This window comes from Ixodes scapularis, unplaced genomic scaffold (assembly GCF_016920785.2).
Source record: "Ixodes scapularis isolate PalLabHiFi unplaced genomic scaffold, ASM1692078v2 PGA_scaffold10__122_contigs__length_95168666, whole genome shotgun sequence".
NCBI lineage: Eukaryota > Metazoa > Arthropoda > Arachnida > Ixodida > Ixodidae > Ixodes > Ixodes scapularis.
In genome coordinates, this window is record NW_024609836.1 from 1,116,912 (window position 1) to 1,143,974 (window position 27,063).

At 45.6% G+C, this 27,063-nt stretch overlaps 1 protein-coding gene and 1 pseudogene across 1 annotated transcript; one reads left to right on the forward strand and one right to left on the reverse strand.

Annotated features, from left to right (window-relative positions):
• LOC121048674 lies at positions 1-812 on the reverse strand (annotated as a pseudogene).
• A 7-nt stretch (positions 813-819) lies between these two features.
• LOC115324115 (protein ALP1-like) lies at positions 820-27,063 on the forward strand. The gene is made up of 2 exons (XM_042288761.1): positions 820-828; positions 26,170-27,063. Exons 1-2 carry the CDS (start codon positions 820-822, stop codon positions 27,061-27,063), a joined length of 903 nt encoding a protein of 300 aa, XP_042144695.1.

The following is a 27,063-nucleotide window of genomic DNA, read 5'->3' on the forward strand; positions in this document are numbered from 1 at the left end:
TTACTTCATCATTGCACCTTTCTGCACGAGACCTCTTTGGATTTTTTCTTTGTCTACACCAGGCAACTTCCACTGCCACATAACCTCCCCTGGTGGACTAGAGAAGTAGTGGGTGTATACTTCTCTAGCTGCCCCAGCCTCATCTGAGAAGTTGCAAAAAAATGTCGGCTGCATCGAGAAGAGCAGCTTCTTCGAAGCCTCCGACGTTTCCGCTCTCCAGGACCCTTCTGTGGTGTTCCCGAAACAATCGTCCTTATCTGCATAGCCTTCGGGATGCTCGCGGTGTTCCAGCAGGTAGTTATGCAACACACACGTGGCCTTGACGACGTAATCCACATTTTGTGGAATCAGGTTGATTGTCCGCAACAGGATCCTCCACCGAGCCGCCATTTTGCCGAAGACATTTTCAGCGCACCTTCTGTGAGGTGGAAGAATGAATGAGGACAGATATTGTAATTCATGTTGTCACAGTTGTTGCTACATGTAATGTAAGCTAGCCAACTAGTTGTCTGGGCATACCTTCCTCGGCTAAGCCTGTAGTTCAACACCCGCTTCTCCCCGGTCAGGTCCTTGGCGGGATATGGCCGCAGAAAATCGGGCCTCAGCTGAAACGCTTAGTCCCCGACGAAGACGTGAGGGGCCAGTCGAGGATCCTGGCACCGGGGGAGCTTGCCCAGGTCGGCGAGGTTGAGGGTGCCGTTCTCGAGGGCTTGCCCAAAATCGGATGCCTTGAAGACTCCCCCATCGCTCTGCCGTCCCTCGGCCCCAACGTCGATTAAAACGAAGCGGTAGCCACTATCGACGACCGCCATCAGCACTATGGAGAAGGTGTGCTAAGAAGAGAGGTGTTGTGGTTAACAAAACTGCTCATGATAACATTACACAAAGTATCACATGTTTGCTTAACTTCAGCTTGGAGACGGTCAACTGAATAATGTTTCCACATTTATCATTATTTGCAGCTGCAGTGCCACAATCATTTTCAGATATCATCAAGCTAACCATTCCACAGTATTTCTTATTCCAATGCCAACTCGTGCACCAATTAACTCTAAAGCGTGGTTTCAAACCTTTAGCAGAAGCTACAAGTGCGAGCTCCGTGCTTTCAGCGTCGCTGCCAAGCACGCGCGCTCGTGCGGTACAAGCACTGTTGAGGGCCACATGCTCGCGCTTCTAGCATCTGCTGCGTCTGGACTTAAGCTGAAGCAAAGTATAGGACAATTATACTAAATTTCAGCCCTTAAGTACATGCTGCATTTGTGCCGATTTTGTTATATTCATAAAAAGCAAAACATGGAAGAAAGCACTGTTCTATTCATGCCGTCTATGCTAAATGCTATTCTTCTGAAAACTTTTCCGGCAGTTGCAATTTTTTTAATAGACTGCTATATCGCAACCTCACTAAGAATCTGAGTAGACAATGCATGCTTCAAATTTATTTATATATTTGTTCTATAAAACAAAATGACAGATACACATGCAAAACGTCTTAGGCCCAACTACACGGACTGTTTTTTATGTGCTTCACCAGTGTCAATGTCTCAGCATTAGCATGCACCTGATGTGAGATAAGGCAGTGTACTGGTGCTGGACAAGAAAGGTTCTTTAGTACTTACAAGCTTTTAGGTTTAATGTTGCAGTACAGAAGCTGTACCCTCAATCTCATAACATTCATAACTTGCTGCATAGGCCACACAGAGACTGACTCGGAAGTTCCAGCCGTTGTACTTAGCCTTACTTCTGCCATGCACCAATCTCCAATTAGTCTCTGCACAGCAAGCCACTTCCGGTGCCGACACCGAAATCTGGCCGGGACAGACATCGGCACATTGCATGAGGAATGCCATGTGGTTGTGGCTTTAGGCATTCCTCAGCAAATTTCCTGTTACTTTTACACAAACCACACAAAATTTGGGCCGTTAGAATTGCTACAGGTTTGTGGTCACCTTCAGTTTCATGTTGATTCTTTGTTATCTTACATTAATTTTGCGAAGCATTATTTACTATAATCCGCTTCACAATAAGATGGATTTCAGTAAAACTATAACCACTTTAGCCAATCAAGTGGTCTGTGTATGTGAGGTGCCTTCACTAGGCGTGTATCCCTCTAGCCAGTTAGAAGGTCACATGGCAAGCTTGAACTCTGTATTGACTTCGGTGACTTGCAGCATCGGCTGTAATCCATTCTAAGCTGAACAGGCTATAACAGTGGTCCCAGGGGTCGAAAAGCATGTACCCACGTGGTATCATCTGCATAAGGGTTTCATAAAAGCTATAGAAAATTCACAGCACAACGGTCAAGCCTGAATTCTGATCATTTACAAACTACCAAGCTATATCTAAGACATGGTGACAAGGACCAGAGACATACCTTGTAGTTGTAATAGGTGCTGCCAGAGTCCTTGGGGCAGGTTATCGCGACATGCTTCCCGTCCACTGCTCCAAGAGAGTTGGGGAACTGCCACCTCCGCAAAAAGACGTTTCCCACTTCGACCATTCAGCCTCCGTGGGGGGCTGTATAATAGACAACATTTATTTATAAATTTACAAATCAGGCTATGGCTTACCAACAAAACAAATTTTATTCTCTATTATTGGGGGTGGAAGAGGAATTGGCAGTGAAGTGTGTTACAATACTTGTATGGCAGGCTCTGACGTTATGAATTCAATCCTACTGTTACCAGTCTACTATCACTACCGGTTACAACTGTCACATCACCTTGTATTAATGTTTACAACACCGAGCAGATTTACCCCAGACACCCTTTAAGTTTACAACATTTTAGATGGCTATAATTATTTTGAAGCCTAATTACCATGTCGACGGCATGGATAGCCTTGACAGGGTCTGGAGGCAATAGTCGGTCAAATGTGACGACTGCTGTTTAACATGCAGACAGCTGTTTGAATGTGAAGAATGCACTGAACGTGAACCGGGTGGGTCGGACCACATGGTGGTGCTCTCGAGTTAATGTTGGAACAATACAATCAAATGTTATGACAAGAAGACTCCTTAAATTCACTTCAAGGGCATGCTGCGCAGGCGATGATGGTCTGATGGCGACTTGTTTTCTTTTTTCACGGCATATCTATCAACATTCTCGGTAAGATCGGGCAGGCAGGAGCCACATGAAAACTGATCATGACGCCTTTCCTAGATCTTTCAGTGCAGCCCCAGTCTACACAATACCGCAAAACCTTGGGAAGGAAAGTTTCTAGTAAGAAAACATAGCAATGCCCGGCCCGCATGCAATTTTCTGCTCACACCTTGAACTGGAAGTGCGCCCCAAGCACCACTGCTGCGGCATGACGTAAGATAGTTGAGTTGGTGTGCAGAGAGTAGACACAAAGGGAGAGCTTTGTCTTCCTGAAGTCACAAACCTTCAGGCTCCGCCTTGATTAAAGAGGAAAGGTACCTCTTCACTACATTCCTTTGTCACCACTCTCAATACACTCTGTCACAGAGCTTCAACCTACCAAGGTGCATAAGGGCGCACTGCACATGATCGCTTTTTTGACCGTTCCATAGCCATTAAGTGGCTAGTTGTATGCAGGCTTAAGGTTTCTGTACTGACACGTCGCCAGGGATTACGAAAACAGAACCATGGCCGGATGACAAGACTTTGTGCACCAATTTTCCAAACGTTCTGATGTGCTAGATTCGGTGTTCCAGATGAACTGTTATAGTTGTGTGAATTTCGAGGGTGTATGCAGAGCAACAAAACATGTGGAGAAACTGTCTCACAGTGAGATATGGAGCCAGAAACCAAAAAACCACCCCTCAATTCCCGTTTTCCACTTGATAAACAAAAACACTTTCCTCCTTTTTGCGAGGACTAGCTAATGGTAAATTCCGCTCGCAGATCTCGAGCGCTCCAAAAGCTCTCCCATTTGGAGCGCGCATATTCTGCTCGCAGATCTGGCTCGAGTTGGTCATCTTCCGCTCGTAGATCTCTGGCAGCGCCCGCTCCGCGGAGCGCATCAAACCCCACCGAACTTGCTCTGCGGGATTTCCCAGATCTCTGCGGAAGTTGACAGAGCGGCCCACGTGGTTTCCGTCTAAATCGGCAGTGCGCATGCGCGGCGAGGTAGGAGAGATCGGCGGCACCGGCGGGCCGGACCGGTCGGGTCATAGAGTTGGATTTGTGTGGGTGCGTCGGTTGTTTAGGCGGGATTGTGACAGCTCGAACGCTTCTACCTCGCGTAGATAAGGGTACAAAGCCGGGACTGTGGAGCGTGGTAAATCGTAAGGGCTGACATCTGTGATCGTGAAAGGAAGATCGACAAAAAAGCCGCAGGGAGACGCAAGGTTAGGCCTGTCCATTCTACAGCCAATAATTGTTTACCTTTTTACACTGGATTCCGCCGGCGTTTTCCCGTGAAATAAAGCAAGAAGTGATTAGGCAACAACCGCGCAAGTGATGGTTTGTTACCTCTGTGTTTATTAAAGTCGTACCAGAAATCTGAATTCCACAACTGGCAATTGCTGTCCGTGCCCCACCGCTCCGAGGCGGCCGAAAGGTTTGTGACGGTGCCGAACGCGGACGTCATTGTTATTTGTGACATGGGCGCCGTGTACGTATATTTTCGCCCGGCCTATGTCGCGTGTTATTTCTGCAGCTAAGCAGTGACAGTCGTTACTGGTCGTCGGAAAGATCAATCGGCGGAAGCGTTGGTGGGCTCATCAAGTTTGAGCAACGGCCATTTTGAAAGGAGGAGGGGGAAGCGGTGGGGAGGGGTGTGGGGGAGGTCGCTCTAAAAATGCAAGTTTATCTTCCCCTTGTCGATTCGTAACGGGTTCCACGGAGCGGAATTTTGCTTCCCTTGCGGATTTCGGAAAGCGCTCCGGATCTACGAGTGGAATTCACCATAAGAAACATGATCCTCCCGGAAGAAGAGAGAAAAGTGTGAAAGGGAATCAACAGAAGCCTGCAGGAAAAGGGTTTTCCTCATGGCAGATAATTCTGTAGGTCTGCCTTGAAAGCCGCATTGCAAGGTAAAGGCCCGTTCACACGATGCATTTTTCTCGCGCATCTAGTGTCGCGAAACGTAGTTTCGCGAAATGGTTGCGCTGTCTGAACGAGTCCGAAAAGGACGCTTGCATCTAAAAAAAGTTGCGCGCACACCTCGCTTCTGGAGCGAGCTTTTGCTGCAACTTTGCCGAGTCCTGTCAATCACTCTGAGGGAGCCGCCAATGGCCGCTCAGAAACGCTCTCACGTGGCCTTTGAGGGGGGAGCGAGCTGTTTGAGAAGACCACTTCACTGCCGGTGTTGTAGCCGAGCCAAATCCGAAAAAAAACCGAAACCACGAACGATGGATACTGCCGGCGCTTCCGCAAGCAGGTAAAGCACCACTGAAAGAAAAGTGAGTAACATATCGGAAAAAAATCCAGCGATGGACGAAGACGTAATTGGTGATGATGATAATTCGCATGTATTTTTAGTCATAATTAAGAAATAAAACCTTGAGACAAGGAAACAAAAAGGGACGTACACAGTACCGTCTCAAAACCAGCACAGCGTACAGCTCTCATTTACTTCCACAACAGTTTTCTTCTTTGTCAACCTCCATCCAAATTATACATATTCAACAGTAAATAAAGTAAATGTCAGTAAATGACAATTCAACTAGTAAATGACAATTTAAGAGTAAATTAAGTAAATGAAAGTAAATGACACGACGCTGAATGGCTAATGGTGATGATGATGATGTTGGCTTTCAACTGAAGCGCCACTTTATGGTCAACACCCAAACTATTTTCGCGAGTCTGAACGTCATCGTTGTTGCACGTGAAGGGGTACGTGTGAACGAGCACATTTCGCGAAACTGTTGCGCGCCAAAACGATGCCTCGTGTGAACAGACCTTAAGATGAGGGGCAACAGTGCAGCAGTGCACCGAGTGCTTGCCAGGACTCACGGGAGACAATGTGTGGATGACATGTGAACTACAATTTGTCTATAGCCTACAGATCAGAGTCTGTAGGTTATGGACACCTCCAGCGGTGTAGACTTTCCATTTTCCCGGGAGGGGCAGGCTGAGTTCTCCTTGGGGGGGGGGGGGGGGGGGGGGGGGGAATGTTGCACGTTTTTTTCTCGCCAGAACTGGAAGCTAACGAAAGCACGCTGAAATTCTATTTCCCATGTATTTTGTCAATAAAGGCAACGTGGGTGTTCTTTTGTTCACATGCTGCTACTAGAAGCTCGTTACATGGCACGTAAACAGCGTCTTGGTAAGGATCACGGCCCGGGCCCGGGGGCGGGCTCTGTCCCCCCCCCCCCCCCCATCCGATTTCACCAGGGGGGGCACGAGCCCCAGTGCCCCCCCGTAGTCTACACCTATGGACAACTCTTAACAAATTAAATTTGTCACATCATACAACCAGTATTAAAAATAAAGTGCTCACCTTCATGTAAATGGGGCACAGTCTGGCCCAGAGGGCGCGGCAGGTCTCGTGAACAGCCAGCCGAGCTGTTTCCAGCCCGACCGTGTACGCCAAGGCCATGTCCTTCACATCTTGACCGGATGCAAGGTAGCTGAAGTAAAGAATATATTCAATTACCGGATGCAGTTAATGCACATATTTTTTAAGTGTTCTTTGTAATTCATATCATTAATATTCAGAGCAAATGGCAATGCTACTGCTATAGCATACTTCTGTGGTTAGAAAAAATCAAATTCATAATCCCTACATGGGGGAAAAGTACCTTTCTACTTGCATTGAGTACGTTTATGCTCCGACGTCGACGAACCTAACGTCCGACGACGTGAAACGACGTTCGTCGTCCACTTCGCCACGCCGCGTTGCGCTGCGAAAGGAATTGTCAACCGTGTTTATAGTCCGGCGTCGTTCAAAGCGCTCCAACGAATTGCTTCACATTGCGCATGCGCGTCTCCATGGCGATTGCGTGGTTTGGTCTCGCTGGTGGCGAATTTCCACTTCCGTTCGCAAGATACAGCGCTGCCCGGCTGCCCTTCGACGGTGATGATGAAAGCAGTTAAATGTGTCAAAAGCTGCGATTCGCGGCAGTTGATTTCTCTGCACTGTGGTATGCTTGAAAACGAGGAAATAACGAAGATAACTTGCATAGAAACACATTTATTTCCTAACGAAAGTCATACGTGGTCAGCGAAAGAAGAACAGTATTAGCCGGTCATGGTGTCGACCAACATCAACAAAAGAGAAGTAGATGGTGGTTCAGAGCGACCAGCTTCTAATATATGTCCTGCGCACAAACCTCATGACTAGACTTTTACGTCGAAAACTCACGGATATGACGCCAAAATGGGAAGCCGATGTTCGTCGAAAAGCTTCAAGCGCGTCCGCGGTGTCGTTACGCCTACACATTTTAACGGCTCCGAGACAGGTGTACGTTGACGCGCCGGCTCACTCCATCGAGCAAATGGAATCAACAGAATGACATCGGCAAACTGTGCACCAACACAAGCACATCCAACTCACCAGCGGCTACACTCCATGACACAAGCACGAACAGCAGGCAGACGAATACACAACTCCGCCTGACCGATGCCCGACTGGAGCAACGACGGGAGCACGGCAATCACAGGAGCTGGCGTGAAGGCTTCTGGGTAACGACCGTCGCCAGCCGACGCCGAAATTCGAGCAGAGCCTACCTTGTTGAAAGCTTCGTCGACGGTTGCCGAGGCGCGCAACGTTACGTTGCGTTGCGTTCGACTGTTGTCGAAGTATAGAAGCTCCTTTCATAGCAACGTAATGCAACGAGGTCGGGCGCACGCGCCCGTCAACGTTACATTGGAGAATAAACAAGAGCTCAAACGACACCGCAGACTTGGTCAAGAGAACAGGCTGTCTGCCTCTGAAGAACCATTGCCATTCACGCCTCAGTAGGAAACTACACATACCTCAGAGTGATGGCCAGTCGCTCTTCCGATGCCAGGGGCTCACGTATGCAGTGCATGCGCTGCAAATCTGCCTTTGACAAGCTCGTGCAGCTTGTCAAAGGCAGCTGGGCTCATCCGATAAAACTCCTTGAAGAACTGGTGGTCTCCTTGTCTCATCAGCTTCATCTGAGCAAATAGGAAAACCTTGTAATTAGCTTGCCTGGTCAATATACAGCTTGTTTTGGGAGAAAAGAGAACCATGTTTTTCTGACAGTAAATTTAGACTATATCACCGAACAGTGTCTCTGTCCAAATGTGGCGCAAACGTTTTCAACCAGATGCCCGATTTTCATTATTTTTAATTATGGACATGAATGGCGTCTTTTACTGAGAACCTTGTCTATTTTTTAATGAAGGTTTACAAAAATCGCAAACTTGTTTTAAATCAGAGAACGGAAAGGTCTGAAACTTCGGCATCTGGTCCCAACTGTTACAATTCTTTACTTTAGCTGGCCAAAATAAGCGCCATAGCGACACAAAATATTATTTAACTGTACATGCAAAGTACAGGAAAAACAGTTTTTGATTTTTCTTGATTTACTCAGGTGAGCCAATCTTTCCACAATTTTAGTGAAAGCTTCCACCACCTTCAGGAACATCTGTAGTAAATCCTAAAGCGATACGATCTAAGAACCCGATTTGTGCGGACAGTCTAAAGTGGGATCGAAGCAATCTCCGCCGCCGCCTTTGGCATGCATCGTATCGTTTGGAGTATCGTTTTCAGGGGTGTCGGAACTCTACTAAAAGTCTATATTTATAAGCTCTTCTACTCACGGCAGTGTGGTAGAGCCCTTCCTCCTTCCTCTTGAGAAAAATCGGGCGAACCCAACAGGTCCGCTTGCTCCGGTTCCTCTTTTCGCGCATTAATCGTAGCAACGCTACCTTCTTTCGTAGGAGAAGCACTTGTAGCTCGCGCTCCATCCTTGCGGAGTCCGGTAAAAAACACAATGCAGAACGGACAGAAAAAGGAAAATACTCGGAATAGCTAAAAACAAAAGTACGAGGAACAAAGCTGCGTACCAGGAGACAAGCTGCACACCGTCAAAACTAGCAGAACGGCGCGCTACTGCGCAGGCGCGTGGTGTATTTAATGATGATGATAACAAATTTGGCATGTCAATACTGAGAGAGACAAAATATGTTGGCACGTAATAGCATTGAAGTATATTTATGCGTTAGATAACAAGTTAATACAAAAGGATAACTGAGTTTAAATCAAGTTTCGGGTTTGATGTACTCTTATTTTCAAGCTACAGGTTGGCAACACCGCGCTATACGACGAGGAGACGCCGACGGAAAGCGCCGTATGTGGGTCGGCGACCCTTCCCCTCTTCCTTCCTACGAAAAAAACGTCCGCTAGACGCCACGATTACGCCCGCTAAAACGCGCGTAAACTCGTTGAGAATACGCCCTATGTTGTTCGGGCTTTAGGCGGCCGTTTCCGGATTAAGTGGCGTCGCCGTCGGCGTCGGCGTAACCGCGCGCGGTGCGTTATGGGATGTCAGAGTTTCCCCGCTAAATTTACCGGGAAAACTGAACTGGCGTTGAGGCCATGCGACGTAAATTTCCCTGCTAAATTGAGCGGGGAAACTCATCCCGCTAAATTTAGCGGGAAATTTAACAGCAAATTTAGCAAAATTTCCAGCTAAATGGGAGGCGAGGAGGAGGGGAGGGTACGGAGGAGGGGGAAAGCCATACCCTCCCCCCTCCTCCTCAAGGGCTGCACTCCAATTTCGTATTAGAGAAAATTGTAAACGTCTTTCATTTTTTACAGGAAGCTATCAGCACTAAATGGTCGTCGAAATACCAGAAATAAAATCCAGTGTAACATGAATGCAAAGCAATATATCGGACTTAACTTATGCGTCTACAAAGAGAGTTTAACTTAAAGGGACGCTGAAGGTAGCTTAAACCGTTTTTGTAACTGGAATGTTTTAAGATTGCAACGAGTGTCAGGAAGAAAGTTTATACAGACATTTTAACTCTGAAACGTGTGGAATAATGAGACAATACAAAAATACGAAGCTCAGTTTTTTTTTAATTGAGGCAAGTGTAATTTGTTTAAAAGCTGATTAATAAAGAAATCAGCATTAGACAAGTGACGTCAAAGACATGAGCTGGCCTATGTGTGCGAGGCATAGGTGGCCAAGTCACTTCTATTTTGTAATTGAATGACATTAATGATTAGTTTGTCTCATGTGGCTGAAATGTAAATGCAGTAGAAAAGTGTGATTGAATTCGACTACAAATTACTTTAAAGAAGTAATGACATTACTTATAAATTACTTTCTCTTTGTTTTCACAAAGTGAAGCCAATTAATGCTTTCTAACTACAGATCGTTTAATTTACATTATAGATACCTCACCTCGTAAACCGCTGTTTGAAGTCTGCCACACTAGGCCGAAGTATCGCGAAGCTGATCGTGAAGATGCGAGGCGAGAGGTCTAGCAGCAACTTTTAAGGCGATTCCACGAATCCAGATGATTTTCTTTTTCGCTACGCCTAGGGGATTGGAACAAGGGGAATCGATATTTTGCCAGCTTCGTTTCGGCTCCCCATAATATCCCTCTGAAGAAAACAAAACTTAAAAGACCAGTAGCTGCCTAGTCGTGCTCTTACCAAAAATCGTAAAAGTACATAGCAATTTGCTGGGCAATTGTGTTGTACACGAAACGTGTGGTTTCGGTCTGATTCCGCTAGGATTTGTCTGCGCTCTCGGCGCTCTTCATCAAATAGTTTAGCCACTGGCTTTCCGCGTGGCATGTACACACAATAGAAATTCCTGGAATTAATATACCGGCGCTAACCCGGGCTTTAAATCCCTTGCGCTCTCCCAGAACCTGAACCAGCCAACCAGCGTCGAGCCAGGGGAGGGACGTCATCAGCTGGCTCAGCCAATAAACATTGAGTTAACCGGTGGCTTCACTTTTCGGATTCACAAAGTTTTAGACCCAATAAAAAACCAAAAGCACGTTTCACGTAAAAAAAAAAAGAAGAGCGAGCCTTTTAGCATCCTAACTGTCTGGTTGGTGACTGCTCTATTCGGAAACATCTGCAACCCAGTTGGTGCCAGGAGCACTTGTAGTGCAGAGGCGCAATGCCTTTCTATGCTCACCTCCACACCGAGTTGCGCTGTGAACTAAGTGCAATAAATACTATCAATATCACTACCTAATCCCGCAGTCTCCTAGTTCCCACCTGAACGTTTCTGTTCTGTGAAGAGAGCGCTCCGTTTGTTCGTTATAATTGAGAAACCAGCCTCAAAATAGAAGTGCTATAGTTGTTTAGGGGAAAAAGGTCCACTCTGAATTCCTGAGCCACTTCAGGTCTTTTTTTGTTACCTGAATTCGAGCACCTGTACTCAAGATTGCGCAATTCTAGTGATGTAAGCAATTTCTAGTCTTCTAGGCGCGTACATAAGCCAGGTTTATTTTTTTTTCAATAGGTTTGTCCTAGCTGCTTATATTTGTAAAAGAATTGCCCCTGGTTCTTATCCTCAAAACGAAGATGTAATTCGGTATTTTATTACCATTACCGCGTTAGAGTGATGAATTATATTACTGATTCCTGTAAAATTGATTTGATTACTGCAATTTTAATACTTTTAGTTTAATAACTGCCACATTTGGTGCGAGCACCTGCAGAATTTGCGTGACAGTAACTTTGGCAAGCTTACAATGACAGCAATGTCACGTGCTTGTACACACCGGCTAAGGACGGTGCATTATGCACGTAGATAACCATTATCATTATTATCTGTGACGCGGGTGTATGGGTAAAACAACATCATCGTTATTGGAATAAATCTGCAGCTTTTACGATTCTCTAAAAAAACGTTGCATTACACGTGTGGCTTCAAAAAACAATTTGGTTGAACAATTAAACATTTCTGAGCCGGAGCCATTTTCTTCCGAAGCGACTAGCGAAAACTTCCTGACGCTTAAATTTCGGTGATCACTGGGACGGGTTTTGGCAAGCCAAAAAAGAATGTACTTTTGCGAATTCCCGGCAGTAACGTCAAGGCACCAGACGCCTTGGGTACCAGACAGATGAACACACACTCCTCTGAAACTCAGAAATGTAAATAATGTGCAAGTGCGAAAACTTAAAAAAAAAAAAAAATTAAGCGAAAAAGTTTAATCATGCAGCTTGTTCTATTTTTGTAACAATATCTAAAAGTGCAGTGCAAGTGAAACACGGTATTCACCATCCAATGGTGCATTTTATAATGTTGCAGTTTTCGATATTTATGCATAAAAAAATATACAGCAACTGTCTTGTACCACTTCGCGGCTTATGTGGTTTTTTTGTAGACTGTTGCAAAAATTTCATTAATGACATATTGGACTGGATTGTTTTGCGCTGTATTATATTATAGGTCAATGTATTGTATTGTCTCAGGAGCGTACAAGTCAGTGCCCGTGTGATCGAATTGACTACAAGTTTCTCGCCACTCACTCAAGTCATCCTTCTCCTGCGCTGGTTCTGCTGTTAGGGAGAAAAAGGTGTGTCAAAAGCAAATCAGGTTAGGCTTTGAACGTTCGGATAGCCAGGTCTGCCATAGTATAAATCCTACCAACGGAGCTGTAAACACCAAAGTAAAAATGTTCATTGTGATATTTTAAATGTGTCCAAAAGAGGTTATACGAATGTATAAATGGACTAACCAGAAACCGGTTCCCTAACACTTCAACGATTACGAAAACTAAAGAAACCTCGTTATTAAAACACAATTCATGCGCATCATTAAGCCAGACTTAAATAAAATATGAATATCAGAAATCCAAATATATACCACGCCTACAATGGGAACAAGCAGTGACCAATTACTAAAACAACAAAGCTCAGTGCTCACTAAGTAGAAACTCACAGCTAAAAAAAAACAACTTCACTTTACGAGACTTGCTCCGTCATTTCTTCTTTGCGATTCTATGAGGAACGCAAGATCGTCTGCTTCTTGGGCAGGGGTTGCGGTGACGTCAGAAAGACGCCGAGCTCTGATTGGCTCTGAGAGGAAGGATAGTGGGTGTCTACCCACTATCCTTCCTCTCAGTGCCAGTTTCAACCTGCAAAGCTCAAAGTTCTGACGTCACCGAAAACCCTGCGCACGAAGCAGACGGGCCTGCGTTCCGGTTAGGTTAATGCCGTATTCCCATTAGTTAAGGAGCGGTAAGAAGATGCTCGCAGCTCGCCGTGCTTTGCGCTTTCGGAGCTCTCGATGACTAAAATGCCTATGCTCTGCGCCTATATTCGTGCCGCTTGTAAGTAAACAATGAACCCCTACAAGTGCAGGCGGCCACGAGAAAACAATCCGAAAAATCCTTATAATCTATAGAATCGCCAATCATTTTCATAGGTGCGCTAATATACAAGTGACCCCATTTCGTACGGCTCTGAAGAATAAAGGTTTTGCGTTCCTCAAATGGCGATCCTTTGAATTATTTACTGAAATAGAATTGTGTTAGTTGTACTATTTCTGCGTTACTAAGTTCCGTAATTTCGCAATGTTTAAAATTACCCAAACAAATTTTGTGCCTTGTTTCTCAATTTTTTATATCTGAAACCCGAACGCATGAACACCTTCCCAGCTACGCCGGTGACATCCCGGCTTAGGAAGTTAAGGAGTAAATATATATTATTTTATCATGTGTTGATAACTTTTGCAAGTTATCCGGGGTCACCGTGCCCGCATATATGTACGAAAGTAAGTCAATAAAAACAAAACGTAAAAATATTTTTGCTGAAATTTCTTAAACATTTCTCTATTTTTTTAAGTAGTCTATTTCGTTCAATAGAGGCGTTTTAGCGCATAAGTGCGTGAATTCTTGTGAACAAAATATTTCGGTCCCATGCGAAGTCGCTCATGCCCGGCGTGTTGCACCTTCTCGTCGGACCGGAAAGGACTTCTTCCCATTTCCTTCTAGAGGGGTGCAAAATGTAGTAATCAGTAGGGGCGAGAACCATGAGTGCCATTGACAAATAATTTCATCTACCATCACTCGGCTATTTTTGTTTTATTACGATGCCTTCAACTGCTGCAATTGCCTCTCTGCTCAACACCGGGTGTGCCTCAGCAGTTCAGGAGAGTCTGTCACAAAAGTCACGCAGTTTTCTAACTTCCTTACCGATTCGCGTACTTTTTCAAGTTAGAGGCAAGAATCACCCTATTGCAACTCCATTCGATAATGCGTTGTTTAATAGTTCTTACTCCTTCACTGCCTGAAAACGACAGCCAGAACGCCGCTTCTCTTTGGTGCGTTACTCACGTGGGCTGTCTATCTTGCTACTGTAACCTAATACGGGTTGTCTGCACTGTGCTGCTACATGTTGGACAATCCTTTAGCAAATGTTAAATAGGGTGCCAACTTGCAGAACAATTACACAACATTTCGAAATATTATTTCAATTTAAGCTTTTCATTGACTCGACCCCGTGTATAATAAACAAATTAATCAAATACCTGCATCCTTTTTATAAATAACTAGAGTGTAATCCAGCAATTTGTTAGAGGCACAGTGTGTTAATTCCTGGCCAAAAGACACAAACGTCTTGTCGATTGCTTTTTTTACTCTTGTAGGGAACCGCAAGGACATTTGGATCATTATCTTTATCTCATTTACGTCATAAACTACGCGCAACGTTCCTACCCATAATTTTAAAGTGGTGTTTTCTCACCATTCAAAAATGCCTACAAAAATATATGGTAATAACATTGTCCTAAGAGTACATTCTAAAAACAATTTCATGTCAACATCTCGTAATCAAACGATAAATACCTTTTTTAAACTACACAGAGTCTCTTCACTATTCTCTTAGGTGAAACGAAATACGCTAAGGTGTCATGACCACCGAAACCCGCTAAATTTAGTGGTGTATAAACACATTCCCCTCCATGTGAGAAACAAGCGACAGCGTTCATCTTGGAAGTATCGTATAACTTACTATACATGAACGGTTGCATTGAGATGTGATCCCCCAAAAACGTATTCTGCGCATCACGATTTTCTCGGGTATGACAGGGTACTGCTGAAATTCGTTTTAGAGCGCAGCTCTTATGCGCCCGTTTCCGGCTTGAGCGGCGTCACCGTCGCCGTCGGCGTAACCGCGAGGTCACGTGACCCCCCCTGAAATCACGTGACCTATTGATGGCATGTGACCCCCATGACGTCACGGGTGTCACGTGGCCCCCGTGGCGGAGTAGCAGGCAGGATGACGAGGTGAGGAGGAGGGGTATACCCTCCCCTCAGTACCTTTCCCTCCTCGGTCCTCCTCCTCAAGAGCTGCGCTCTAACTCGGCATTACAGCGTTACAGGGGGTTGTAAACGGCTTTCATTTTTTTCCTCTCTGATCCCCCGGGGGAGTTCCCTTGAAAACGAAAACCATCCAAGCAGGACAGTTGCAGACATCTATTGTTACCAGAGAGAAACATGAGTGACATAAATTCCTGACCGGCCGGCAGTACCGCGTTCGCAGGCACGTAGCCAGAATTTTGTTTCGGGGGGGGGGGGGGGGGGGGGGGCGCCTATGAAAAAATGCTGTATGAGGGGAGGGGAGAGACGAGGTCCAGCAAAATGGAAGATTTCGGGGGGGTCCAGGGCCCCATAGGCCACCCCCCTCGCTACGTGCCTGCGCGTTCGTACCCTCGGTTGCACTGTCCTTCGAGTTGCCCGATTGGTCTCTTTTTTACTTCGATTATACATCAAGTCGCTGTGTTTTCTAGATGTCGCGATGTAAACAATCCTATATTGCGCTAGTTCTCTAACACATACGCCTTTCGAAAATGCACCCTCTGTTGAAAGCCGTCTAATGGATGCACAATGGCAGACACAAGTACGTGTGACTTTCGATTGCGCTCACCTTGGCCTCTGCTCTTACTACCTTTCACGTTCCGCGGTTTCGGTAGTTCCGCCATTGTGCAGTAAGTGGGTTAGATCTTCTATCAAACGGGTCGTGACATTCGAAAGAAGTGGTGAGAAGTTAAACGCTGCTTACGAGATACCATGTTGATGGAGTGCTCGTTCGTCGTGTCCTTTTCTGTCGTTGGGAAAGAAGGAGCACCTCAGCCAAGTGAACTAAAGTGCGGAGAGAGAAAGAAAGTCACCAGCGTCGACGACTCCCTTGGACGTGACGCCTGCGTGAAAACCGCCGACAGCGTCAGCAAAACGGGCAATCCGGATTTCCCGCGGAACAGTGCAGCTCTTTCGCGTAACCGTTAAGGCCCGTTCACACTCTTGCGACCGACTTAGACTGAGAGAGACCAAACTATTTTAGCCTTTTGCGACTTCTTAGGACCAGCTCCGCTGCATCGCATCCGGTCCCTAAGAAGTCACAAAAGGCTTAAGAACCGGTCTGGTCTCTCCCGGTCGAAGTCAGTCGCAAGAGTGTGAACGCGCCTTCAGGGAGGACGCACTAATTCCGCGTGATAGAGAAAAAAAGCCTATGGAAGCTTCCTGGGCACGCTTTTCTAGTATATCCTGTTCGTGCGGCAATTTTTTTAATATACATGTGTATATATATATCTATATATATATATATATATGTGTGTGTGTGTGTGTGTGTGTGTGTGTGTGTGTGTGTGTGTGTGTGTGTGTGTGTGTGTGTGTGTGTGTGTGTGTGTGTGTGTGTGTGTGTGTGTGTGTGTGAATGGAAACAGTCGAAACATGAAAAAGAATCAAGTTGACCACAAAGGTAAACAACACAAACGGACTGATGGAATGAGAAACCAACGCAGCTCTCCGACGCCGCAGCACTAGCATCTTGGCGCCCTGAAGACTCTCAGGCAGAATAAGCGGGTTGGTTATACGATTCACCCATTTCCCGGGGGGGTCATGGGAACACACAACTTTCCTTGTGCCATGCCTTAAACGGACGAACTGCTTTGTTTTTAACCGACAACCTTTACCGGTCTTAAGCGGACGAACTGTCCTGTCCTGTCCTAAACAGACGAACAGACACAACTTCGGTTGTGTCTGTTCGCTTGTTTATGTCCTCCTTCTAAATGCGTGAATAGACCCTTGTCAAAACCCCACCAAGCAACATTGGGGCGTTTTCAGATAAGATCGAGCAACCATGTCCGGTGATCATTTTTAGTTTTGATGAAAAAATATATATTGCTGCCTCCATGCCCAGAAAAATAAAACCAACTTTTGTTCTGGAAAAACAATTGTCTTTGCGAAAAAAGAAATTGTAAGCACACTGTCACTCACAAGCGCGTTTTGCGTATCGCACGATGTTGGCATTTCGGGAGGCTTCCCCTCCCCAAAATATATCCTGGCTACGTGTCTAGAAATATTTACTAACAAATTACGCATAGGAAGGATTGACAAAAAGTATTCATCACCGACTATTAGGGTCGTTGTTTTGAGAAACAAGATCGCAGATACCGCACATTGCGCAATAACGCTCTGGATTAAAGATTTGTCTTCTCCGTATTTATAAAAGCTAAGGTCTTCACACTTTGCCAGTGTGTTGCCCTCTATATAGTTCATCTGTGCGGGAAATATTGTTGTCCTGGTTAGCAGGAAAATTTTACAAAAATTCTTCGCATAGGGGAATTTAACTGAATATGCATTGTTTTGAAAATCGTTTAAACAAAAGAGGTCGTCTTTAATATTCATTACACCCTCCGAAATGAACGTTTATAATATGTACTGACAGAATCTACAACAATATAATGTAATATTTGTATTGCTTCGAAGTTATGAAGCGAGAGATATGGCCAAATTGACGCTGACGCGGTTGCCATAAATGGGGCGTGCATATACACATTCTCCACAATTTCATTATTTTTAAAAAGCCTAAAAATGCTACGGAGTGGTCAAGAAAAGACAATGTTGAAAGCACAGAAGTGGACGGTAGTCTTGGGGGGAAAATTGCTAATCAATGTTCGTGCAACCGAGCCAAAAATGTCCATGGGCCGGAGCGATCGAGAGGCGCCACCCTGTAACATCCTTCGCGGTGCCTGTTTATTTTATTTTTTTTATTTATTTGTTTTTAACCTACTTCGCCCAGTGGGCATTACAGTAAAGGGGGAGGGGAGGGGGATAGTACATGAGAAATAGCGCAGAACAGCAATATATACAGAAGATGCCGTATAAATAAATATCCTTATTACAGTGCTAACAAAAAAAATTCATACAACGAAGGATGTTGGGCACCTTACATCAACATGATAGCGTCAAAAAAAGAGCAGACAGAATAATGTCCTACTAAGGCATCCGCGAGCATATCCCATTCGTGGATCGTCTGGGGAAAAAACGAATACTTTAGGACATCAGTCTTCGCACAGAATTCTCGATTTTTTTTTTTTTAATTATATACCTGCGGGAAATGTAGGAAGGCGTTATATAATATTTTGACTTATCTAGACCTGTGTTCCCATAATAAAGATTTTGCAAAAACTTTAAACGTAGACATTTTCTTCTAAACTGCAGCGATTTCCATCCCAGTGTGCGCTTTATTTCTGGGGAGCTTTCCCTGAAGTTATAATTAACTGAAACAAATCTAGCCGCTTGGTTTTGAATCCTGTCTACTTGATTAATACATGTTTGCGTATGCGGGTCCCAGACAATACACGCGTATTCTAAAATCGGTCGAACCTAAAATAAATAAAAAGTCTCTTTTAGGTCTGCGTAAATTGGCAGAACGTTGCGACGGAGAAAATGTAATATGCAGCTAGTTTTAGAACATAAACCCGTGACGTGATCATTCCATCTCAAATCATTGGACAAAAGCACTCCAATATATTTTGCCTCAGTAGCAAGATCCAAAGGCTGGTTACCTAGAAGATAAACTGAAGGAATTACTTTACGTTTTCTTGTAAATCTAACATGGATACATTTGGATGTATTAAGAAACATCTTCCATCTGTCGCACCACCCTGAAATGCTATCTAGGTCACTCTTTAGAACTTGAACATCTGCGACTCCGCGTATTTCTTTATACAAAGCACAATCGTCCGCATACATGATGTGAGATGAGATTCCGTTTGTAATATCATTTATAAAAATTAGAAAAATTTTTTACATACGATGAGTGAATTCCGTTAATGACGACACGTTGTTTCCTGTCACCGAGATAATTTGCTATCCATTGCAGGACTTTTGTATCGACGTGCAGACTACGCAGCTTGTGAAGAAAAAGCGAGTGGTCGACTACATCAAATGCTTTCATAAAATCCATAAAAAAGTACAATCAGCTTGAGAGCCTTTATCAAACGAATAAGCAAGGTCGTGATAAAATTCGAGCAATTTTGTGTTACATGAAACCGTGCTGAAGGGTAGAAAAGGAGTTATGGTTATTTAGATGACGCGCAAGACTTGAAGAGATAATATGTTCCATTATTTTGCAGCATTCACTCGTTAGTGATATTGGCCTGTAGTTGCTTACATTATTTTTCGCGCCGTTCTTGTGTATGGGAACTGCATTTCCACTTTACCAGTAATCAGGGAAACAGCCGCTTTTAACGATTTCGTGTATAGTATGATTAGATATGACGCGACGATATCAGCAAATGATTTCAAAACAATGTTGGGGATTCCGTCCGGTCCGGTGGACTTTCCCAGTTTGATATTGCTTAATAATTTACGTATGCCGTTATGATCAAAGGTAATGTCGTCCATAGCATCATTAATTACGTCAACAGTTGGCGGTAGAGACACAGAAGTTGAAGTTGAAAAGACAGACCTGAAATAACCATTGAATGCAGTCGCTTTTAGGCTGTCGTCTGTTACAAGAGCGTTGTCAATCACAAGTGGAGGGACACCCGCCAAATTGTTTTGCTGAGATTTAACATATTTTCAGAGCTCTTTAGGGCAACCTTTAATTTTTTGACCAAACGAGAAGAAAGAATCAGACTTTGCATTTTTTTATTTTAGTTTTGAGCTCCCGTTGAAGCTCTTTAAGATGATCGAGTGTAGATAAATCGCTAGTGTTTTTATACCGTGCGAAAATACGCTTATTTCTAACAATTGAACGTCTAATTTACGGATTCATCCAAGGCTTATCTTGCTTGCGCCTCACACTGACTATCTTAGTAGGTAAGTAAACGTCAAGCAGTTCATTTATCTTATCCTTAAATAAATTCCACAATGCGTTTATATCGGTAGATACACTTTGTACCTCAAACCGAGGAAAACATCCATAAGATCAAAACTTAGGCCATCAAAGTCAGCTCTGTCGAACATGTAAACCTTTTTTGGTTGGCTTTTATATCGTGGTACACTTAAACATTTTATTGTCGCTACAACTGCTTCGTGGTCGCTTATGCCTGGTATTACAGAAACAGAGCTGACAGTTGACGGCCTATTACACAAGAATAAGTCCAAGACAGTTGATAGGCTGGCACTGGTTCTGGTGGGCTCGGTGGCAAACTGATACAAATAAAAATCATTAACAATATCCAAAAACGCTGAATAGAGACACCATGAATGAGTAGTCGTGGGACGATAATTTACCCAAGATACATCTGGGAGGTTGAAATCCCCACCCAAAACTACATTTCCCGGTGCCACAACGGACGTCGCGTTGTACAGCGACGTAAGAGACTGCGCCGTGCTCGACGGAAGCCTATAGAACGCGCCTAACGTCAAATATTCACCTTGAGAAAGCGAGCCAAAACGAAACAGGTTTTACTTGAGCTAGTTGGTACATACTTGAATATGGTCAGCTGAACAATTACAAATTAGAAAAACCGTGAGAGGAAAGACATAGGTGCTACATAGGGCAAACGGGGCGGTGTGTGAACGATCGAGCTAGGGAGCACGCGGCTTCTGTTAAAGGAACATCGGCAGGACACCTTTCTGCACATTGCCGGGCCTGCAAGTGCACTCCTAAGTTTAACAACATCACCATTCTAGAGGGGCACCGGAACGCATATGCACGTGAAGTAATTCAAGCCCTGGCCATCGAAGACACTGCTCAACTATGCGTGAGCAGTGTCTTCTATCACAATCCACCCGAAAGAAAAACAAGACCTGGGACGTGGCACCAGCCGCATAACACCCTAATGGGTGCATCGCGCGGACATGGGGGATGGCTTTCATCACTAGCAGTAGTATACAGGAGAAAAGGAAAAAGGAAGACGAAGTATTAAAGGCAGCAAGTTGATAGTCAGCGGTGTGTATGTCTTTCCTCTCACGGTTTTTCTAATTTGTAATTGTTCAGCTGACCTTATTCAATCTTTCACCACACCGTTTCACAAAACACACCATTATTGTCCACTGGAGAGCTCTGTAAGTTCTGGTTAACAGGCAAGAATACACCACCACCATGATTTTTCTTTTCTTTCTATCAGCTCGGTAAACGTATAGTTCAGAGGAAATACTTCCGTGCCAAGGACAGAGGCGTCAAGCAATGATTCGATTCCGATAACGACGTCGGGTGTGGTGACCGAGATAAGACCAAAAAAACGATCGTACGATTTGTTTTTTAAACTTCGGCAGTTGACGATAAGAAACGTAAGGTTGTTTACTGATGCGGCTCGTGCCACAGACCTGCTTTGTAATTGCTAGCGATAGCAATCCACAACGGATGCAAAACTTTCGTCATACATGTGGTCCTATGGATGTGGTCCTATGGAATGTTTATTAAATCTTAGTTTGTACGGGAGGTTTTTGACCTTGGCAAAATATAGTAGCTTCTTGCGCTCGAAGCGCACCTTGGGAGAGGAATCCTCGCTGACACTAAACGTCGTAATTTATAATTTGGGACTCCGAAGCAAAATCTCTTGTTTCGTCTTGAAAGACATTAATTTAACTATGACAGGTCTGTTCCGTCCATGACTGTAAGCGCCCAGTCTGTGAGCGCGCTCAACAGCGCACGGCTCGAGTGCGAAACCGAGGTTGTCGCGACAAGGTTGTATGACTTTTTGTTCAGAAACAGACCAGGATTCATTCTCAGAGTCAGAAATTCCATCGAAAATTAGGTCTGGCTTCCTAGACTGGTTTTCGAGACTATCCTGTTGTGCGGCAAGCTTCGATACTTGCCGCGACAATTCCTTCGTGGCGACATCGACGGGGAGGACCTGAGTGCTGTCGTTTGAACAGCCGGCCTATAGCGTCTCCGTCTACGCGACGTAAAGATCAGCCTACAACCTTGTCCATGACATAGGAGGTAGGGCGCGGAAGAACCTGACCCTGCGCCGTCTGTGAGCGTCAATAGATCCGCCGCCGAGAAAGGCCGCACAACGCAAAAAAAAAATGAAAGACACTGCAAAAAAAAAAGGAGAATTGCGATTGAATGAAATTTCCTGTAACTTAATTTATATGACAACGGTTTGGAGAATCGTTAAATCCAATTTGGGTATGTTCGTGTGGCCTGCGTCAGTGATGTGCAGCAAGCGACTTTTAGAATAAATACCAACTACACGAGTTGCAGAGCAACAAGTACACGTCAAAGAAGTGGATTTGTTTCGCAACTGTACGTGGCAAGAGTGCGTGCAAATGAATCGGGGGTCGTGTCAAGCACCAGGCAACGTTGTACAACCTCCGAGGGCCCACCACGTCGGTGATCAAGTCAGCGTCAAAGATGGTTGCCCCACTGAACACTTAAGGACCGTTCACACTCTTTCGACTGATTTCGACCGAGAGAGACCAGACCGGTTTTTGAGCCTTTTGCGACTTCTTAGGATCGGATGCGAGGCAGCGGAGCTGATCCTAAGAGATCGCAAGAGGATTAAAAACCGGTCTTGTCTCTCACGGTCGTACTCGGTTGCAAGAGGGTGAACGAGCCTTTAACCGCCGAACTTGAAACTAATCCACCTCCCGAAAGCTGACGACAAAGCGTTCAGGGACAGGGAAGCGAAGGAATGGGCGCGTTCAGTAGCGGCTCCTTTGTCTCCGAACAGAGTAACTCGAGTCAGAGCCCTCGGAGTGCCTACTAGACGGGAAATAAGGGCGCCGCTTGCGCCACCGCGCGACCGAATGTTTGCGCATTTCTGTTTCCGTCAAATTCGCGCGCGAAGATCCTGCTCTAACAAAAGAAGAAAAAAAGTGAAAGCCGCTTACAACTCCCTGTAACGCCGAATTAGAGCCCAGCCCTTGAGGAGGAGGAGGGAAGGGCGCTGGGGGGGTTAGACTAACCAGGGGGGGGTCACGTGACCTTGGGGGTCACGTGACCCCCAATGCCGATGATGTCATCAGTGACGATGACGATGCGGGTACCGATGACGTCATTAGTGACGTTACTGATGACTTCACCAGTGATGATGACGATGACGATGCGAATGTCGGTGACGTCATCAGTGACGTCGCTGACGACGTCATCAGTGATGATGACGATGACGATGCTGATGCCGGTGACGACATCAGTGACGTCACTGATGACATCATCAGTGATGATGACAATGACGATGCGGATGTCGGTAACGTCACCGGCATCCACATCGTCATCGTCATCATCAATGATGACGTCACCGGCATCCACATCGTCATCGTCATCATCCCTGATGACGTCACCGGCATCCACATCGTCATCGTCATCATCACTGATGACGTCACCGGCATCCACATCGTCATCGTCATCATCACTGATGACGTCACCGGCATCCGCATCGCCATCGACATCATCACTGATGACGTCATCATCACTGATGACGTCACCGGCATCCACATCGTCATCGTCATCATCACTGATGACGTCACCGGCATCCACATCGTCATCGTCACTGATGACGTCATCATCATTGATGACGTCATCATCACTGATTACGTCACCGGCATCCACATCATCATCGTCATCATCACTGATGACGTCACCGGCATCCACATCGTCATCGTCATCATCACTAATGACGTCACCGGCATCCGCATTGTCATCGTCATCATCACTGATGATGACGTTATCAGTGATGATGACGATGACGATGTGGATGCCGGTGACGTCATCAGTTTCGATGACGTCATCGGGGGGTCACGCGACATCGGCGGGGGTCACGTGACCTCGGGGGGTCACGTGACCTCAGGGGAGTCACGTGCTCGGGGGGTCACGTGCCCCCCACGAAGTCACGTGACCCCGGTGGGGGGCTCGCGCGGTGCATTATGGGACATTTCCCGTGGTGCACCGCGCGGTTACGCCGACGCCGACGGCGACGGCGACGCCAACGGCGACGGCGACGCCGACGGCGACGCCGACGCCGCTCAAGCCGGAAACGGGCCCCTAAGAGCTGCGCTCTAAAAAGCGCGCTATGGCAGCAGACGACAACGCAGCCAACGCGCTTCTCGAAGTTGTTTTGGAGGATGATTTTGTAGAATTCATGGAGGCGCAGAGGTGAACCAAGCGACGAAGAGTCACCGAGGTGCTTGGAGCCCTCAAAGAAGTCATTTGTGAAGGTAAGCATGCATGATGATGGCCGACATCATCGTGACAGTGTCTCTCTACACACGTCCGCAGATCCCGCTGGACCGTCGGACTCCGACCGTATCCGGGGGATTGAGGGATTTGTCTCCGATGCTGTCCCTCGCTACACCCAATTCAAGGAACATTTCAGGATGTACCGTTCGACGTTCGAGGTAACCCCATAAGCATATGTTCGGAATATAGTTTTACTTTCATCATTCAGAATTTATTTTTAGGCATTCAGTACAATAATACAGCGCGGGAGGTCTGCATTTCTGTCTGGCCACTCAGGAAAAAATTTTAATAATGTTTAAGGCGTGATGGGCTTGTGTTCAAATATTAAAATTGCATAACGATGAAGAGTTACGATATATCACGTAGAAAAAATAACCAAACGAGACAAGGGGTGACACAAGCCGACCTTTGAAGGGTGCTTCGCCGTAGCGCAGCCGCGTACTTGAGGGAAAAACACTCCTCAGAACGAGATAGCGCACGCGCTCGTCCCTAGTGAGCTAAAAGAAAAATATTTTCTTTGGGGCTAATAAAGGGGTACGGAAACCAAATTCTGGAGCTCATTTCTTTGTTTCAACACGACGCAGGTAGCAGCACAACCACAGAAACATAAATATTGCGCTAGAAAACGCAAGAAAACATATTTTAAAGTGAATTAAACGATAATCAAAAACCACCTGGTAGTTGGTTATGAAGCTTCAATGGAATGTCGTGACGACAACATGCCTCTGAAAGCAGCGCCGCAGCGGTATGTCCGCTCACTGGTATAGATTGCCTAGGCCTGAACGCAATACCGAGGCGTCTTGGTGGAAAGAGCCAAAACGAAGTGAGCCACCTTAGTTTCAGCTCTCGCGCGACGTGCAAACGCGTGCTTCGGTTGTTCTCAGGTTTGGTGCGCGTGCTGGCCCCGCGATATCTACAGCCCTTGGGTACTTCGACAAAGCGAGATTGTAACGCATTGACGCCTCCAAGTGGCAAAACTCGTCACTACGGTACGCTTGGTCGTCCGAGGCATGATGACGTCAAGACGTCTGCCGGATCTCCCGAGATGCATCGCGCTCCTCCATGGCTGATTTTGAAGCGCTCGCCAAAATCGCGGCATTTAGAGCATAAAATATAGCCATCTGCTCAAAATACGACCGTGCGATTATTCATTACAGGCTTAGCTGATCATATTGAACTCATTTCTTGATGTTTTCTCTATATTTCAAGTTTCGATTCCGTATCCCTTTAAGCGTAAAGCTAAGCAAGCGTTAGCAGTGTTTGAATGCAAGCTGGGGAATTCATCTTTATAAGTTGAGCCCTGTAACCCTTGTCTCCTTTTACAATAAATATTTATCTTCTCAGATGGCGATTTTGCATTTCGTGTAAATCTACTTGTAATATATTACTGATATGCATAATTATATTACAAGGCTTTATTTTTAAGTCAATTGCGAATTGTAGTAACCTTTAGAACATAATCAGAATATCCAGTTTGGGACTTATAATTATTCTATTTTAACATTATTTCAATAGAACATTACTTCGTTTACATTTGGTTTCATACTTAAAATAGCTGTTCTTAGCAAGTGTATGAAAAAGAGTGGCTGGAATTTCTAAACAAAAGATAGTTCTCGTGACAACATTTTTGTCGCGTGACTGTGCTTCTAACCCAAACTAAAGAGCCAATTGCGTTTTCTGAGCAATTAGATTATCTGTCCTGCAATTCACACTATTGAGTGCTAGCTTCAATAATACCAGCACTCTCTCTCCTCGTCAGAGTAGAATCAATGAAAATAGGGTATAGGTATATGCCTGCTCTAAAAGTTCTTTCTGCTGCTCCAAAATGGCTCGAGCCAATAACATCACTGTATTTCTTGTTTTCATTGATTAAATGTTCAGTTCCACACATTCTAGGTCTTGCTCCAATTGACTGAACCTAACCTAGCCAAGACCATTGGAGTCCGGGTGCCAACTGCCTCCAAGGTCCTCATGACGTTGTGGCTCTTAGGAAATCAGGAATCATACCGTGGCGTCGCTGACAGGTTTGGTGTTCACAAGAGCACCCTCCACTTCGTTGTCTACGAGATTGTGTTGGTATGGGCACGGTGTGCACCCTCTGTAATACAGTGGCCCACGCAGCTTGCCCAGGTGGCCAGCCAATTCGAACGGAAGTGGAGGCTCCCAGGCGTTGTGGGTGCCGTGGACGGGTGCCATGTTTCTATCAAGGCTCCCAAAGAAGAGCAGTCTGCCTTCTACAACAGGAAGGAGTTCTACTCCGTTGTGCTCCAAGGCTGCTGCGACAGCACGATGATGTTCACACACGTGCATGTGGGGTCCCCGGGCCGGATGAACGATGCACGCATCCTCACCAATTCTGGCTTAGATGACATTCTTAGCGCCCTTCCCGAGGACCTCCACATCCTCGGCGACTCCGCTTATCCCCTCGGGGTGAACCTGATCCGTCCTTACAAGGACAATGGGCATCTGACGAGGAGACAAAGTAAATTCAACACAACATTAGGTGCCTCGCGGTCAGTGATAGAGCGGGCCTTTGCCCCATTGAAAGGAAAGTTTCGACGTCTCAAACACCTGGACATGGAAAACCTTAACATGGTTCCCATGTTTGTGATGGCGGCGTGCGTTCTTCATAATGTCATTCTCACGTCTGCAAAGCCCTTTGTCCTTCGCACAGAGGAACTAGAGGATTCATGCCTGGTGCGCAAACAACCAGACATGACAAGAGCGCCTTCCGCTGCAAAAGCTAAACGCGACGCAATCGCTAGCTTGCTGCACCCTGCATGCACCTGA